This window comes from Homalodisca vitripennis, chromosome 1 (assembly GCF_021130785.1).
Source record: "Homalodisca vitripennis isolate AUS2020 chromosome 1, UT_GWSS_2.1, whole genome shotgun sequence".
In the NCBI taxonomy this organism is placed as follows: domain Eukaryota; kingdom Metazoa; phylum Arthropoda; class Insecta; order Hemiptera; family Cicadellidae; genus Homalodisca; species Homalodisca vitripennis.
The window spans coordinates 194,913,382-194,931,251 of NC_060207.1; the positions used below are offsets into that span (position 1 = coordinate 194,913,382).

At 35.4% G+C, this 17,870-nt stretch overlaps 1 protein-coding gene and 1 pseudogene across 5 annotated transcripts in view; both read left to right on the plus strand.

Annotated features, from left to right (window-relative positions):
• Positions 1 to 12,205, plus strand: part of LOC124352992 (host cell factor 1-like) — a 36,450-nt gene extending 24,245 nt beyond the window's left edge. For 4 of the 5 annotated variants that reach the window (XM_046802768.1, XM_046802765.1, XM_046802769.1 and 1 more), the window contains 5 exons: positions 2,662 to 2,745; positions 5,841 to 6,065; positions 7,932 to 8,105; positions 8,286 to 8,490; positions 10,928 to 11,076. In XM_046802768.1, the coding sequence (XP_046658724.1) occupies positions 2,662 to 2,745; positions 5,841 to 6,065; positions 7,932 to 8,105; positions 8,286 to 8,490; positions 10,928 to 11,022 (783 nt within the window). In that variant the 3' untranslated portion in view covers positions 11,023 to 11,076. Of the gene's footprint in view, positions 1 to 2,661; positions 2,746 to 5,840; positions 6,066 to 7,931; positions 8,106 to 8,285; positions 8,491 to 10,927; positions 11,077 to 11,411 lie in introns of those variants that run through there. The other variant, XM_046802766.1, reaches the window with a different exon arrangement.
• The window catches only part of LOC124354483, a 395,581-nt pseudogene that overhangs the window by 138,341 nt on the left and 239,370 nt on the right, over positions 1 to 17,870 (plus strand).

A 17,870-nucleotide genomic window follows, 5' to 3' on the forward strand; every position in this document is an offset into this window, starting at 1 on the left:
TACTTATTTTGTTCACATTATGCCACAGCAGTTGAGCAAATTCTCTCGCAACTATACTTGCCAGTCTAAACGAAGCTTCATAGTGTTACCATTTTGCAGACAAGTAGCTGGCGGAATCTACCACACATGTGAGTGGCATTGGGTAGGCAACGGCTGGTAGAAATCCCATCAGCTCTTCGATAAACTAATTATCTGAACAACTTCCCCGCATACATCACGATCGGTTGGACGTCTCAAACTGTTCACACCAAATAGTGTATCAGGAGCATGTTGTTTCGTAGTCCATGACTATGATCTAACAAAAGCGTTGTGACGTAAATCACAGCCTTTTGTGTGTTTATTTTATTTATTTTGCAGTTGTGCTATGATAAGGTGATTCTACTCTTGCATTATCTTAATGGCAAACACAAAATATTTGTCAGTGATTGATAACGTTAATTATACTTGTATTCTGGGGCAACTGTGGAAAGTATTTTTGTGTACTGATGTCTGCTTATATTACAGATTGCGAATTAACCACACTTTGATAACTTCTGTTGCATATAACTTTCTGTTGTATTCTTTATATATTGGACTGGCAGTGGGGTATATTCGGACCCGTGATACTTTCGCAGGACTGTAACCAGGCTATCATCAACGATGAGAATCTGGAAAAACATGGGGTGTCCATTAATTTCCGGCCCCAGAAAAATGTGTGGATTTTTATAACGTCCCTGGAATTTTTACTTGGGATGGATTGGTACTCAATACCACGGTTATTTTCACTTGGTTCTGATAACTATCAAAAGTGCTTAATACGCTTGGTAAATCACAATATCATAATTTTACAACTAGTGGTGTGTGGAAGCTGAATCTCGAATCCAGATAAGTCTATTTGGACAAAAGCTGATCTGCAGTATCCAAATTACAGATTGCTAAAATATGTATGTACTTTCTGTATGAAAAAAATGTAAATACATAACGAAATCAACAAATTACTGTATTTAAAAAAATAATATTGAAACTATAATTTATATTTTCTATGTTTATTTTGGCACATCATTGCACAACGTAACAAAATAACATGACTTATAAATAATATTTTAATTTAAGTTCGTATTTTCTATGTATATTTTGTCAGTGCCAGCGTGTCTGCTGGTCCTATGCACGGACATAAGCTGCTCGACAGTCAACAGACGATTGCTAATTTTTATTTTATCTATACATCGTACTTTGTGTAGTTATACATAAATAGATTCTCGATAAGTATATGCCCATACATTTTTTACAAATTGAATATATTCTGGAAGTTTATTTTATAGACTACCATTTCTATTATTTAAAAGCAGAAGTTACATAATATGGCTTGTAATTTTAAAATTCTAATCATTTCCCTGAATCTCTGCAAACGTCTTTAAAGTAGTATGATATTCTCAACATTGTTTTTCCAAAAAGTCAAACTAGGTTAAAAGTAAAAGAAGAAAAGTAAAGTAAAAGTAATGAAAATAGTTAGTTTATTTGTAGGTTGTACCGAATGTACCTTGTGTATCAGCAAAATCATGGACTTGTTCCTAAAGTTCATGCACCATAGACTTAGACCTACAATGCTGGATTGCAGTCTGTCCCACAGTAGCGCTGTGTTGTTAATTGTCTGTTTTCTTTATTTTTCTGAATGAATACATGTATTTTCCTAACATCACAAAAGGGAAAATTTATTAGGAATACACAATGTTAACTCGACACATTGAAAGACACAGAGATAAAAACTAGGAGCTTGAAATATGTGGTAGCGATGAATCGTCACTGAATATCTCGTACATTGCTAATGACAAATTTTGCTTATGACAAATTTTGCTTGACCACAGCAGCTTCGTGGCATATCCCGCAAATACAGCTGGTGGCGATAAACCATCACCATTGCACTTGTATTAAGAGTTAAATACAGTATTACAGTTGTTTATTTGGTTTGAAAACAGAGTAGAGAATAGCAATTTCTGACCGGGAATTTGATAAAAAAGGTTTTGAGTGGCCACCCTGAATTACTACCATTCAAATATTTACATTCTGAGGTACTTGAGACTCTACAGAGGGCAGTCCTAGTGTTCACTTTTTCTATGCCTCAATTTTTAGCATTGTAGGAGTTATCTCCTGTGTAACTAATACAATCAAAGCTAATACAGTATATGAGATATGCCCCAGAAAATATAAATATATTGAAAACTATTTTTTTAATTAATAATAAAATGTGACACTTAATTTTGAGATTAATATTCTCGAAGATAGTCGTTATTAGATACGTCAAGGAAATTGTCCATGAGTTTTAGATTCATGGCTAGTAATCTCTACAAACTGGGCCTCAAATAGTTGACTTATGTTTATGTTCTTGGGTAAAATATTTCATTTGAATTCATTATGCTGCTGAACAAAATATATTTTCAGCTTATATTGTTATGTTGTCAACATTAAATTGGTATATTTATTTTGTGTATTATTCAATATATAAAAGGATATTGTGTTATAATTTCTAATTATTATATTTTTTCTGAAGTTAAGGTGGAAATATATTTAAAGCGTAAAAATGAATTGATACTGATTTGATCAATACTTTACTAAATTTAAAACTTGTACTTGGAAATATGTTATTTTTATAGACTACAATAATTTTTCTACTTGATCTTGCAGGTTGGTGAAGCAGATGCTTTAGCTACTTTAGCTTCTGCTGCATTAAGCTGTGACCAGGCTTCAACCAATGGTGTGAAACTTGAGGTTAGTTTATTAAGATTTAGTCACAGTGGTGGGTTTACCTGTTCTTTTATTAGATTGGGAGTAAAAACTGTCACTGTTTCATTTTACCTGTGAATTCATTCTCTATGCTGCGACAGTGTAAGTAATGTTTAGTCACTATAAAAAAGGTCATTTAATATTGTTCTTATGCACTGTTTAATAAAGTGATAACGATATATCTTTCATGATACTAAATAATGAGCAGCATTTATGTATGGTATAAGTTCAGTAGTGAACTTTTTCTCAGTAAAGAAATGATCAGTAAGTTAGGTGTACTGTATTTAGTTTGAATAATTCTTGTTCAAGGTTCATACAGTTCAGTCGAAATTTGTCAATTTTAACAGTGTTAGTATTAACTTTTTGTCAAAACATTAATAATTTGAATCCATAAGATACACTTTCTTTTTTAATAGATTAAAATTGTAATTTTGTTTACAATTCATTACATGATTAGTTATGTGGTAAATGTATTACATCAGGATAAATACGATACATGTACTATAGGAGTCAGAATGAGATTAATTAGAAGCTTTTTTGTTACCATGGCCTGGCTCAGCAGCTGGCAGCATACCTGTAAGCAGTTAAAAGGAGAGAATGGCATATGTTGGTAGAGGGAGAAAATATAGTTATCTCTGGCTTAATGTTTTCTCTTATCTCTTTTCTTAGCCCTCAATGTCAATATGTGTACTGGATGAGTGTTCATAAAACTGTATCATTTGTTCAGAATTCTTAGATAATTATTTTTTATTACCACAGAATATTGACTTCCAGTTGATCTGCTAGTTTAATATGCGAAGCCTCAATTATTTTTCATTTGAAAAATTCTCTGCAATGGGACTAGCTTCATCCTATTTCATGCTATGATTTTCTTGCATTGTTTTTGTGTTCTTTAACTTTTACAATTTTTTTGTCTAGTTTTTGTTCAAATTTATTCTGAATAATATCTGACCTGACTTTTGGCAAGAACGTGAGTCACTTGGCGACAATCATGACACAGTCCTCTGTACAAGCCTCTAACATCTTCCAACACTCCACCCACTTTCCGAAACATTCTTAATCTTATTTTTTGAAATAACTTATAGACCCCTTTGTCTCATATATTCTTTGCCGCATTTTGTCTCATATATTCTATGTCCTAACATCTTCTCCTTTTCAGAAGAATGTGCAATTTTGGGAACAGCTAGAAATCACATGGAGTTATGTCAGAACCGAAGGTAGGCTGTTGATGTTGTCTGATATTGTGTTTCACTAAAGAATGATGAATAAGATTTGATGAATGAGGTGGCGCATTATCATGGTGCAGAGTCAATCATAACCTATCCACAGTTCAGGCTGTTTCCTTTGCACTGCATCTTTTTAGTTGCCTCAGGGTATCAAGATAATACTCCTTGTTGACTATCTGATCTTGTACAGCGTATTCGTAATGGAACAACACTGTCCTGAAAAAACTGTGAACTTGCTTTGACATTGGTTCATCTTTGTCTTGCTTTTTTGACATGTCATACACTCTGAAGATTGTGCTGATTGAACACATCTCCTGTAAAACTTTCAATTTATCCCAGTGGTTATTTAACAAAGTTCAAAACATCCATCAATATCCAAAGAACAATTTTGCAGAAACACGATTCATTTTTAAATCCATGTAAAATTTCTGAAACTTTAGATTTTGATATGCCAAAATCTTCCTCCAACTACTGTACAATCAATCAGATAGTTTTGATAGTTTGTTGATTACCGCAATCACACATTTAATGTTTGCAGAATTTCTGGGCTTTACAGGCCTGCCAGATCTTGTGGCTTACTATCCACTGAAATACGACCACCTTTGAATCGTCTAAAGTACTCTTTTACCTATTGCCCAAAGGCTCATCACCAAAAGTTTTGTGTATCATAGAGATTGTCTTGTGAAATCCAACGCAAGCACATGTAATTACATATCGAAAGCAAGCATGTGTAATTACATATCCAACGCAAGCACATATGAACACAGAGTGCAGAGAACACCTGACAGGTGTCTCAGAAGGGTTTCTCTGAGTTTTTCTCCCCTCAGGGATCGTGCACATCATAAGTGTTAGAGATGGACTATCCTGAATTAAAATTTAAGGCAACTTTTGGTCGCTTAATTAATATGTGATATACCGGGTGTTCCATGTTTGATTTTATATTACTTGCCCATTTATATACAACACATTTTCAAACTCTACACAACTCATTAAATAGGTTTTAAAAATATTCTGTAAAAATTCAGCTCTCTAGCAATTGTTAAAACAAAATGGTGGCATTTTGAAAAACTATACTTTAAAAACAGTAAAAAAACAGTATTTTTGGTGTTGTAAAATTATTTATTGTCATATTCTAGAGAAATAAAGCATTTCAATCAGAAAATTAGAACCTAGCCTATTAAATGAATCGTAAGCTTTTAGAAAGAAATTCTGCTATATCCAAAGAAGTTTCTCTGCAATTGATTGTTTTAATTCCTCATCATTATTGAAGCTACGAGTATAAACTTGTTCCTTTAAGTAACCCCATATAAAGAAATCACACACAGTTAAATCTGGAGATCAGGGTGGCAAATCTAAAAAATCACTTCCACAACCAATCCAACGGCCATGAAGGTTGTCACTTAGTAATCACTTGACAGGATTTGCAAAATGAGGAGGAACACCATCTTGTTGGAAAATTGCTTGATCCATTTCTGGAACCGTAAAATGAGGCAAGACTTGTTCATTTAAAACCTGTTCATACCAATTCCCAGTCATTGTAATCAAATCAAATCAGGTAATTCAAGAAATAAATTTTTATAGGAAGTAAAATGGTAAAATTTTCAGTATGTCACCATTTTGTTTCTACAATTGTTAGGAAGCATTAATTTTCACAAAATATTTTTAAAAGCTACTTTATTAATTGTGTAGAGTTCGAAAATGTTCAGTGCATAAATGGGCAAGTAATATAAAATCAAACGTTTAAACCTCTTCATGGGACACTCTGTACATTGTTACTGTTACTAGACTCTCATTTCTCTAGTCTAGTAGTAAACAACTTTTACTAGTATAATAACACATTCATCTGTCTTGTAGAAGCGGGAGCCAGTATGGTGTGATGTTGGTATCATCAAGGGTACATCTCACGTGGTGAAGAATTTCTACGACCCCTCGACGTTCGAGGACCCAGACCACCCGGATATCACAGTAGACAATCTCCCGGATTACTCAGGAGCCATCAAACTGGACCTGGAGCCCGGCACAGCTTACAAGTTCCGTGTGGCAGCCATCAACACATGCGGACGTGGACCTTGGAGTGAGGTCTGTTACTTTATTCCTAGCTCTCTGCTATCTCTGTTCCAACTCGAACAGATTTGTTATTTTTCTTATTGCCAGCAACAAAAATGGAAACAAAGTTGAGTAGGGAAAATATAAGAAAGAATATTCGTTCCCCATAAGACGTTTAGTATATTCTCAGTTAAAAAAAAATGCGATTAGTTTAGAAAGAACACGTTATAATAAGAGAATCATTGGGTGGATTCTGGTAGTCACGACACTCATTTTTATTTAATCCACCCAAACAGATGATCATTTTATTCCACGCACTGAAATTCAAACAACCACTGCAGAGAACCTTAATCATGGTTCTTCACATTGAAGAATTTGTTTTTTTCTCATTCTATTTTGAATAGCAAAATAATTAAAAGGTTAAATGCTTTTAGAGTCTCAAATACTATGTTTCTATAGAAAGATAATTAACCCTCATCTTAAAGAATTCTGTCCAGTTGATAAAATGTTTCCTACTGCAGAGTTATTCCAACACAATCTCTCGGATTATCAACTAAGCTCATAAAGCTAAAATTATATAATTAAGAAGATTTTACAGGAAGAGTCTATATCATCGTTCAGCGTTTAGTATGGAAATTAATTGGACAAGACATTCTCTTTGTTTCTTTTTTGAATGAGGGAAAGAGTCTACGACCTTGCACTTGGTTCTAAAAGGACCTTTGGGTTTACTTACTTATTTGTAACCCTCAAATCTGAGGTTTATTTAAAACCCAATTAGATTTGTTAACTCCTGTTCTCTGACGTCCTTTGGGCTTAAAAGGCTCCTTGGGTTCCTAGGAGGTTTTTTCCTGGTTTTACAAATAGCAGGACAATTTAGTCATATCTTCTCTGCTGCTTCTGCCTCTCCGCAGGGTCTGCGTTAATCGGTCTGGCATAAACCCACCTTCATCAGATGTTTTTAAAGAGGGTCATGTCCTGTTAGCATCCCAAGTACTAATCGTATATCCTCCTTGCTTTTATCTAGAAGTCTTGACCACCATTTACCATATCGAAAATAAAACATAGTGATTGTCCAAGTCCTGAGGCATTTCTCTAAGTGTCGGATCTGATCCTCTTTCTCCAGACATTTAAAAGAGCTTTAAATCTCACCTGTAGTAGTCAATAGCTTAAATAGCAAATTGTACCTTGTAAGTGGACTAAAATTAGTGTACAAGTAATAACTGGACAGATTCTGGTAATGAACGTTTACTCAACATTTAGAGGTGAAAGTATAAGATGGAATGAAAGATGGATAATTTATGACTGAGTGATAACCTCCTATCTACTTCACATTTTTTTTAATTTATATCAACCTTATTTTTCTTCTTTGTTCTTTTCTAATTAATATTATTATTTGTTGTTTATAGTGTAAATTTAATGTTTGTAAGGAATTTGTAATAAGATTGAAAATACGTATATAAAAAAAATTTAATTAAGTTTAAAAAGATGTCAAATTATTTATATTGTTTATTAAAATATTAGTATTTTTTAAATAAATTTAGTTAAGAATGAGACTGAATACAAATAATTGTTGAATATCTATTAACACCTTCACTGATATACTGAGTTCAGACCAAGACCAAAGCAAAGCAAAGCTTATGTATTTGGTTAAATAATATTAAGACAGCAAGCACACTAGGACACTTATCGCAGTCAGTGTGTTAATCACAGAAAATGTGTGTGATTTTAATAAACTACAGAACAACTCGATCTAGTCTAAAATTCCCATTAAGGCTGCTTGACCTTATTAAAGGCACAATAAAACCTGAAAATTCTTTATTGTGACTCCAGCTGTTTCTCTATGTTAACTCTGGATGTCTATAAATTTTTCATTGCTTTCACGTTGTTTTCCCTCCACAGGTGTCAGCATTCAAGACTTGTTTGCCTGGTTTTCCTGGGGCGCCATCTGCCATTAAGATTTCTAAATCGGCTGATGGAGCACACTTATCGTGGGAGCCACCGTCTTCTTCATCTGGAAAAATCATTGAGTACTCAGTTTGTTTAGCTGTGAGGAATGCTACTACCAACCAGCAGGTTTGTTGTAAAAATAATGATATACATTTAATTGCATTTCAAGCCTTTTAGTAAAATTTGAAGATATTGTTGACAGACCTTCCCATGATAATTGGGTCAAAATAAGAGTTTAGATGAAAATAACTTAAGTAAACAGAGGTTATGAGTTTTGCAAGCAAACTTCTCTTGGATGTTCTCCAGGGAGACACGAAGACTGTGAGCAGCACACCGACACAACTAGCGTTCGTGCGAGTATACTGCGGTCCCCAGAACCAAGCCGTGGTACAGAACACGTCCCTGGCGGCAGCCCACATCGACATGTCCACCAAGCCTGCCATTATCTTCCGTATCGCCGCTAAGAACGAGAAGGGCTATGGCCCTGCCACGCAAGTCAGGTGGCTGCAAGGTCAGTTTTGTCATCAATTACTATGTTTAAAGTTGAGATAATCATTCTTAGCTAGTAAGAGAACTCACAGGGTATCTATTATTATGAGGTTTCCTATTTATATTTCAGTGTAAACAATGAAAAAACAAGTATTTATAATTGAGTCTAGTTTTATTAAATATTCTCCATTAAGATTAACACACTTTTCCATGTGTTTTAACCAATTTTCAAAACACTTTCCTTTCCCACTAAGGTAGACCCAAAATATGCGTTTTGAACGCCAAAACGGCTTCTCTGGTGTTGAAAATCATTGATTATACAGTTTGTTTTTGATGCACAGAAAAAAAAAGAAGTCATTGGATGGCATAAAGTGTTGTTGTATTTCTCCCACTTTTGATAATTATATGTTTATTTTACTGTTGTTACTATCACTTGTTATTAATTACTAATGTTATCTTACTAATTAATTTGCAGTAATGGTTTTGATCCCTTGGAAATAAACGAAACTATAAATGTAAATCAGGGCTGTACGGTGGATGGTCCATTAACTCGACCCTCTGGCTGGTTAAAAATTAAAAAAATTTTTAGCATCGGTGTAAGAGCTTGCATTGATTATGACGAATAATAATTTGCCTCGTTTTTTATGTTTTCCAAATTTCTCCAAAGACTTTTAGCAAACAAATGGTTGGGTACCATCCAGAGTTGATTGCCATGTTTTGCCTTCGTGCCAATGTTGCCACATGACCAGTAATGCCAAAGAAACAGGCAGCCATTTGCCTCAATGTGTTTCTTCCTCGAACATTTTTTGTTAGATTTAGTACATTTTGAAAGACCCACACATTTGATTGCTGTTTTGTTTCAAGGTCATATGTGAAGATTCATGATTCGTCACCTGTGCAGATGCTAAACACAACCTTTGATGCACCTTAAGCAAATTTTTAAAGATTTCAATGCACAAGTCACCAAGCTTATTTTGACCATTCGTCAGGTTATGAACCATTTAAACTTCGCTGTTTGTGGAAGTTTTCTTCTCTCAGACCAAGCCTCTCTGGAATTCACCACAACCCTGAATTTTTAAGTTTGTAACAAGGTCTGATGTGCAAGACGCCATTCCCTGAACTGCCATTTCATTTTACAATGTTCGCTGTTGCATCCAAAGATAGACTAATGTCCTTCTACCGACTTGTTGTGTCCTTCTGGCTATAGCTTAAATTACGATGTCCAGAAGATTAAAACAGCAGCACAAGGCTCCCTCAGTACAGGGCACTTGGGAAATTCCGGTGTTAGCCAAGACAACCTTTAGACGCTTGCCAGCCAATAAATAAATAGCAATTTGCTATTTATTTACCTTTGAATTTGAAAGTAATGCTAGTGAAGACCCTGATTTTCTGCCATTTCAATTACTGTAGCGAAGTTATAAATGACATGACGGTTGAGCTTTCGGACAGATTACAACGTGCTCAAAATTATTGTGTTCGCTTTATCTTCAACCTCAGACGATATGACCATATAACACCCTTCATCAATCAGTTACATCTGTTAAAGTTGAATCTACTCCGTCAGTTCCACATTCTCAGCATGTTACATTCTATTTTGTATAACGATTATTCCCCTTCCTATCTGTCTGAATGCTTTTCTTTCATTTCTGAAACAAGTAATTGGAATACTCGACGTGGAGCCTCTCTGTTATCTATTCCTGTTCATAGATCCTCTATTTACAGTAAATCATTCACAGTCTCTGCTTGTCGACTTTGGAATAATCTCCCGGATCATATTAGAGGTATTCGTAGTCGGGAACGGTTTCGGGGGGTGCTTAGGGACCATCTGTTTTGGACCTCGTCGGGTTGACGATATCGTGGCATAGGGTATGGGACGATGGCTTTGTATGAATGGTGATGGATGAATGTCCGTTAACTTCCTTGTAAGTTTTATTCTATGTATTTATTTTTAGTTTCATAGAAAACCTTTGTTTCATTTTATTACTTTATATAAATAGAGATTATAATTTTTGATTGTAAAATAGTAATGTAAACTGTATTGTGGCTCTTGTTTTACAGTAATAGTAGAGTTTATTAATTTATGGTTAGGTGTAAGAGAGGACTTAATAGTCCTAACCTCGCCAATTGAATATGTTTTACGTTGTATTCAATAAAGACATTTTTCATTTCATTTCATTTTCAGCCTGGCTACTGTCCTCTTGACCTCCATTTTTGCCTACTAGATAAACTTGTTACTTGCCTCTTTACATACTGGCCAATATGATTTGATTACATATTTTAGTACACGTACTACCAAAGCAAGAGGAAGTTAATGGAATAGACAAACAATTATATCACAGTAATTTACCCAGAACTATATATATAAAGCTTAAACAACTTATACCTGATTAAAAGTTTATTTTGATCATAGTAAAATAAAATACAGTAAAGAATTATGAATTATTTATTTTTTATTTCAGATGTTGCTCCTGCTGGTGGCCCAACAAAACCGGGACCAAAACGAGAACCTAACAGTGCTAACTCTCCTCTGAAAAGGTTTGAATCTGTTAGATAACTTGACATGCTGTAACATTATGTTAATTCTATAGAGTAAATGTTTTGAAATTGATTAACTTGTGTTATTTATTAGTTTTATTTATTTCTATATACATGTTGATTCTTCAATGAAATCAAAAAAAAATGTGTTGGAAAGTAAAGAAGAGATTTCAAATATTTTATAGCTAAATTTAAAAGCAGTATCTATTAGTATCTGTAGATAAGTTTCACTATTCCAAGATTGGTAAGTCTAACAAGCCATTAACAATAATACTTTATTAAAAAAACAAATAATTTTGAAAATGTACGCTATTTGTGAAACTTATTTTAGAAAGAGAACCATGGTATTTCTTTACATATTGCTACAAAAAAAAATGTGTAACTGAATTTTTTGCACTATATTCCAAGGTGTCCCTAGCCAACTACGGCTGCAGATAGACATCTGCTGACGCTTGAGCTTCTTGAGTGTTCAGACATCGTATGGACAACCATGCAGCTACTTTTGTATAAAAAAAACAGCAGTATACCAATATTCAATTACTTTCAATAGAGTTAATGATAACAGAAAATTTAAACAACCAACCGTTACAGGAAACCTGATGAACGACTGTGTTGTGTTTTTATGTACACCTTACCAATCTAGGATTAATAACTTTGCCTTGTATTAATCAAAAAAGTGTAAAAACCATTTTAAAGTTCATTCAAGGACATTATTACAGATACTGTGTAATATAATATAATACAATGTTAAAAATTAAATAGGATATGAAGAGCAGTCCTCCTTTATCAATTTAAAAAGGATTATTTTTATTATTGACAAAGTATTCAGTAAACATAAAATGTTTAATTTATTTATTCATGTTCTATTTTACTGTTTTTGTCAGAAATAAATGGACTAATCTTCTAATGTGATAAAAACAAAACTTCTCTTCCTATCCCAATCTCTTTGATCTAAATCTATATTTTGTACTGTTTACAAAACACCTAGATTATGACGTGTTTGTGACATGTTCACTGGAATTTTATAATAGGTAAAGGAAAGATAAAAACTGTATTAATTCAAACTATTTTTACTAATTGGCAGTTTTATTTGTTCTAGAAATTAATTGTATTTACAACAAATTAAAATTGTTTGTTTTGTCTATTTTAGATTAATGTAAAATGTATTTATGTATGTATTAAATTTTAATATTTTACCCTGACTTGTGAATTATTTCTTGTTTGACCTCCAACTCTTAAGTCTACATATCATACCGCGCCATTCCAGTCATGTTCCCAAATTTTACAATCTTATAAATAAAAATAACCGCAAAATGTGTTGCTAAGCACTAATCTCAGGAACGGCTGGACCAATTCACCTCATTCTTTTTGTGAAATATTCGTTGAAATCCGAGTGAGCTGTATAAGGAGAGAAAGATAACAAAAGTTGCTTTCAGAGAGCAAATACAAAGTCAATATCTAACTTTTACTATGGATTGCACCAGTGATGAATTTAAAACATCTAATGAGTTGTAATTATTATTTTAACACTGTTATAAACCAACCTTAATGAACAAAAATGTGGATGTTTTCACGATGGTACTCCAAACTGGTGCTCCTTGACATTGTAATATGGCATTTTAAAGCGGATAAAGAAAGAAAGGAAAAATAGAGAAATAAACACTAATATGCCTCAACAATCCATTCTTTTCTTGGCTATAGTCCGAAAAACAGCAAGATTTCACAACGCAAAACCTTATAAACGATTATTTTGGAAAGTTTCAAGAACTTAATAATAATTTTCTAGATTGCTAGAGTTACAAGAGTAACTTTTTAAAACCAAAGTAGATTTCTGAGAGCTACAAACGGGTTTTTTGATCCGGGCAAAAAGCCAAACTGAACTGTAGCTCACTAATATGGCCTGAAGTAGACACCTTTTAACCAAAGTAGGCTTTTCGGACCTATGTATGTACATATTTTTTTCTTCATCGGGACAACTAGGCAAACTTTACTATGGCACTGGAAATATCTTAGACCGGGAGTACATGGCAAGGATTGAAGTAAGCGCTTTTTAACCAAAGAAGGTTTCCAAGACATCTGTATTTTTTTTATTGGAGCAACAAAGCAGACTCAGCTATGACAGAAATATAATTTATTTGAACCAGAAATGCTCCTACACATGCAAAATATGATAAATTACATCCCTGTAGCAGCCTGGTCGTCCAATGTCCTGTTTTCTAGCCAGCCATCGTTCATGCCCGTACTTCATGATATGTTACAAATTTGAGCTTGGTATCAAGCATCATACCGAGATATTTCACAGCCCTCTTCGACTCTATAATCTCCCAGACCTAGATGATGGGTGTCATTTCACCATCTGGTGAGAAGTACAACCTCAGTCGCTGAGGCAGGCCGTGCTCACACTTTCAGCCCAGCAATCGCAGCCTGTTTCGGTCAAGCAACCATTGTATCTCGTCGAAGGTACTCACAGTTTCGTAAGCATATCACCCACAAGAAAGCTCTCTTCAAGCATTTCCATTACGAGGATCTCGTTGTAGGCGGTGTTCTACATATCTGGTCCCAAAATTGAGTCCGTTGCAGCTCCTGCCTGATCTCCATCTAGCCCATCAACAGTCGTATAGGTCAGCTGACTATTTCTGAGATAGCTGTTAAGGAGCTTAGGAGGTAGGCATTAACACGAAAATAGCTAAGGGCACTCAGGATGTCAGCCCACCTGGCTGAGTTGAATACATTTCATATCTTGAGCATGGCCAACATGACCAGCCGTTGCCCACTGTGCCGTCGGTCAGAAAGCCTGCTGCCCGGCTAAATTACTTCAACGAGCCTTAGCTTCAATAGCCTTTCAAGGAGCAACACCTGACGGTCTGGGTCGGTTCTTCACATCAGTGAAGAAAGGAATCTCCCCAGGGTCATCTGGGATGTCCTTGTATTTCCTGACCTGGTGAGTTGGAAACAAGGAATCTATTATATGTCCATAAAAGAGGAAGTCATAATCAGACTGGCGACTGGACACAAAGTTTGCACTTTGAAATCCAGTCCCCCAAGGATCATTCTCTGCAGAGCTGTGCGATGTCCTTGTTCCACCAGTACACAGGAGCTCTTTCATTACTCGGCGCTCTCTTCTTTGGCACCAAGACTTCATAGCCCCTCACGATAAGCTCCATCATAGAGTTTCCGTTCCCCTATTAACACGTTCAATGCGGTTGCGGTAGATCTACTGCACGGCTGCCTCGCGCCAGGCGCGCATGACGTAGATCTACTGCACAGCGCCATTGTTTAGAAACCCAGTCAGTGTGCTCTCAGCACTCGTCGTGTATGGTTGTCCGTTTTGCCGCTCGTGGGGATATACTTTTCCCGCGTTTTTGTGGTCGCCGTTCTCAGTTAGCGTTTTGTGGTTAGTTTTTAGACTACTTCAAATTTTAAACACCGTTTTTGTTGTGTGTTTAGTGTTATTCTTATAATACAATAGACATGGATTTGCCTCCTGGAACTAGTGGAATCCAGAATAGACGTCAGTTTGTGGCTAATAGTGATTCTGATTATGAAGACGACCCTGGTGTCCCTGGTTATGCTCCGGACCTCGACGATGAACAATACGAGACTGATGAGTCAGAGGTCGAAGAAGACCCAGACTATGACGTAAGACCACCACAATGGAAGTCCTCAAACTATAGGTATGAAAGATGTACCATTTACAAAAAGAGGAAAAGTTTTTAGTCCCTTTGCCTAATGAGATTACCCCAATCAATTTTTTTCTTGTTGCTGGTGGATGTGATTTTTTTGGAGGGCATTTGTGGCTACTACGAATAGATACGCGTTGGAGTTATTCTGTGGACCTACTACAACCCCAGGCTCACGAATCCATAAATGGAAAGACATTACCGTGGAGGATCTCAAATGTTTTATTGGCCTATTGCTGCACATGGGAATATTACAATTACCCCCGAATACAAGACTATTGGAAAACTTGTAAGCTGTTTTCAACGTGCTTCCCCAAATTCATGGGCCAGGGACAAATTCATGCTTATTTTGCGATGCATTAATTTTGAAAGGTACCCTAACCCAAACAACAGAGCTTCTAAAGTACAGTTTCTAATTGACTACTTCAACAATAAAATGGACTCAATTTATTATCCTCAAAAAAAAAGTTGTGCATTGACGAGGGAATGGTTTTATGGAGGGGACGGTTGTACTTTAGGCAATATATAAAAGGGAAACGCCATAAGTACGGCATCAAACTGTACATGTTTGTGTGACCCCCCATGGCCTAATACTTCGTTTTTTTTATGTATTGCGGAGTTTTAGATGATTACAGTGGTAAGGGGGCATGCAGCCAATGTTGTATTGAAGCTGATGCAAGGGAAACTCAATTGTGGCCACAGTTTATTTATGGATAATTATTATAATAGTTTTACTCTTGCCTCAAGCCTGCTCCGTAGGAATACATATTGCACTGAGAACTCTTCGGCTGGACAGAAAATACGTATCTCCTGAAGTCAAATCGGCAACCCTGAAAAAGGGTGAAACCATCGCCCGCTACGCTGAAAGTGTTGTTGTCGCCAAATGGAAAGACAAACGCGTTGTCTCTTACATATCCACTGAATTTGAAAATGACATGGTGAATTCAATTAATCGAGGTGGTTTGGAGAGACTAAAACCACTACCAATTGTTCAATACAACCATTTTATGAAAGGCGTGGACCGCAGTGACCAAATGATGTCATATTATCCTTGCGAAAGGAAAACACTGCGGTGGTATAAAAAGATTTTGTCCACGTAATTCAGATGATGTTAGTGAATGCACACTATCTCTATAACGAAGTTCGCACATCAAGTGGAGAAAAACAAAATGCCATTTGTACGACTTCCGTCTGGAGGTTATTGACAAGCTACTCCCGGACGTTCCCGAGCCTCCTCGACCTCTGAAGCGCCGCCGCGTCCCCCATGTACCCTCACGGATTACAGAAAAAGTGGCTTGTGGAAAGAGAAGTAAACAAAAAGAGGTGCAGAGTTTGCTATGCAAATGGCAGAAAGAAATACGTGATGTGGCAGTGTTTAGAATGTGATGGACAGCCTGGGTTGTGTGTCCCCACATTGTTTTGACCAATTCCATGACTAATGAAGCGTACCTTGGGGAGGATGGTTGGGTTGTAAATAGTAGTTTTTAGTGTTTTTTATCAATATATTTTTAGTTATACTAAGTGATTTGTTCCCAGTATTATTATAAAACAATCGTTAGTGGTCTGTTTTCAAAAACAACAAGGAAAACGGTGCGCGCTTCGAAGAGAGACTGGCCCCAGGAGCGTGTGCGGTAGATCTACTGCACGTTTTCAAAATGGCGAAATTCGGCTCTTTTGGTGTTTGATGACCTTTCTGTACCAACCCGTGTCACAACAACTAAATTGGTAAGTGAATACTAATAAAAAAAAAAATTAGCCTCTAGCAACATACATTACTTAATTTTTAGCAGCGAACGTGTTAATAATCTCAGTCAGGGTGTCTTTGCTGAGCCTGATGACGTTCCAACCTTGAGGTTGTTGGGGTTGTCCAGATCGGAACTCACGGCAGGTGATATACAGATGATCAGACTCACTATTGGATAGTAGTAGTAGGAGTAATTTGTAGTCGTTCAAAACCCATAATAGAGTTTAGAGATTCTGACACACAAATTGACATTAAAATTAAAGTATCCCTTTCGGCTTAATCAAAATAAAGGTAAATTTTACATATGGCTGTTATTTCAAAATATCAAACTGATGATGTGTTATTTCCTTAGACATTTGATTTACGCAACACTGATGGGACGATGTTTCAATGTTGCAATGTAAGCAACATATCAATATGATGTGAATGTTTAGAGTTTAGGTCTAGTTCACCTTCCTCTTAGTGCAGCATTCACCTTCTTTAATTTGTTTGTAAGTATGAACTTGATTTAGTTAAAACCAATCTGCAATTACGTTTGTAAACATTCACATTGTCAACGATTCAATTGAAAACTTTGAGTAGCTGAAAAAATCTTTGAGTTATTAAAAAATTAGAAAGAATAAAACAAATGTTATTGTTTAGCGATTGTATAAAATGTACAATTTTTTATGCATGTTATGAAATACCCAAGAACAGGAACAAATGCAATTTGCCACCATTTTGAAATATTTTCTTTCTTTTTGTTTTATGTTTAAAACTGCCTAACGAACTCATTGAAGCAATGTACAAGTACTATCATATTACCAAGGTAATTTTGCATAGGTTATACATGGAGGTGATTGCAATAGGCAGATTTATATGAAATGTACCTAACACCTATTTCTAATTATCTTTCCTTCTCAAATCATCAATGAGCATTGTAACCTGACATATCGTGTAATGTTTCAATTGACAATATTTGTGTAAGATAGTGGATAAAGCCTCCAGAAAATCTCACACTGAAATCTTGGCTTAACGTGCAAGCCCTGTTACTCACTGGGTCGTAATGGACGCCTCTCCATCAGTATTGTGAGGAATTACATTGAAATTTACACATTTGCTAATTGCTAAAACGGCAGTTACCTTCTGCCACTACATTTGGAGGTTACTTTACCGTTGCTGTCCAAGCCTTGGCATACATAACTGCTTTCAGCAGTTTTTGTCGCTCCTAGTGTTTAGTAGCTGTTGTGTTGTTATCAAAACTAGATCTCTGCTTAATTCTTTAACGAACTTCTAATTTTCAGGTATTGATAACTTAACAAAATGAGTGAATTGTCATAAACAATTAACAGCTTATATTTATATTAAAACCTCAAATTTTCATGTGGAATAAAATTAATTTAAATAGAATAATTTTATCCCAAATTTAAAGTTTTAATATTTGCAAGTGAGTAAATATTTATC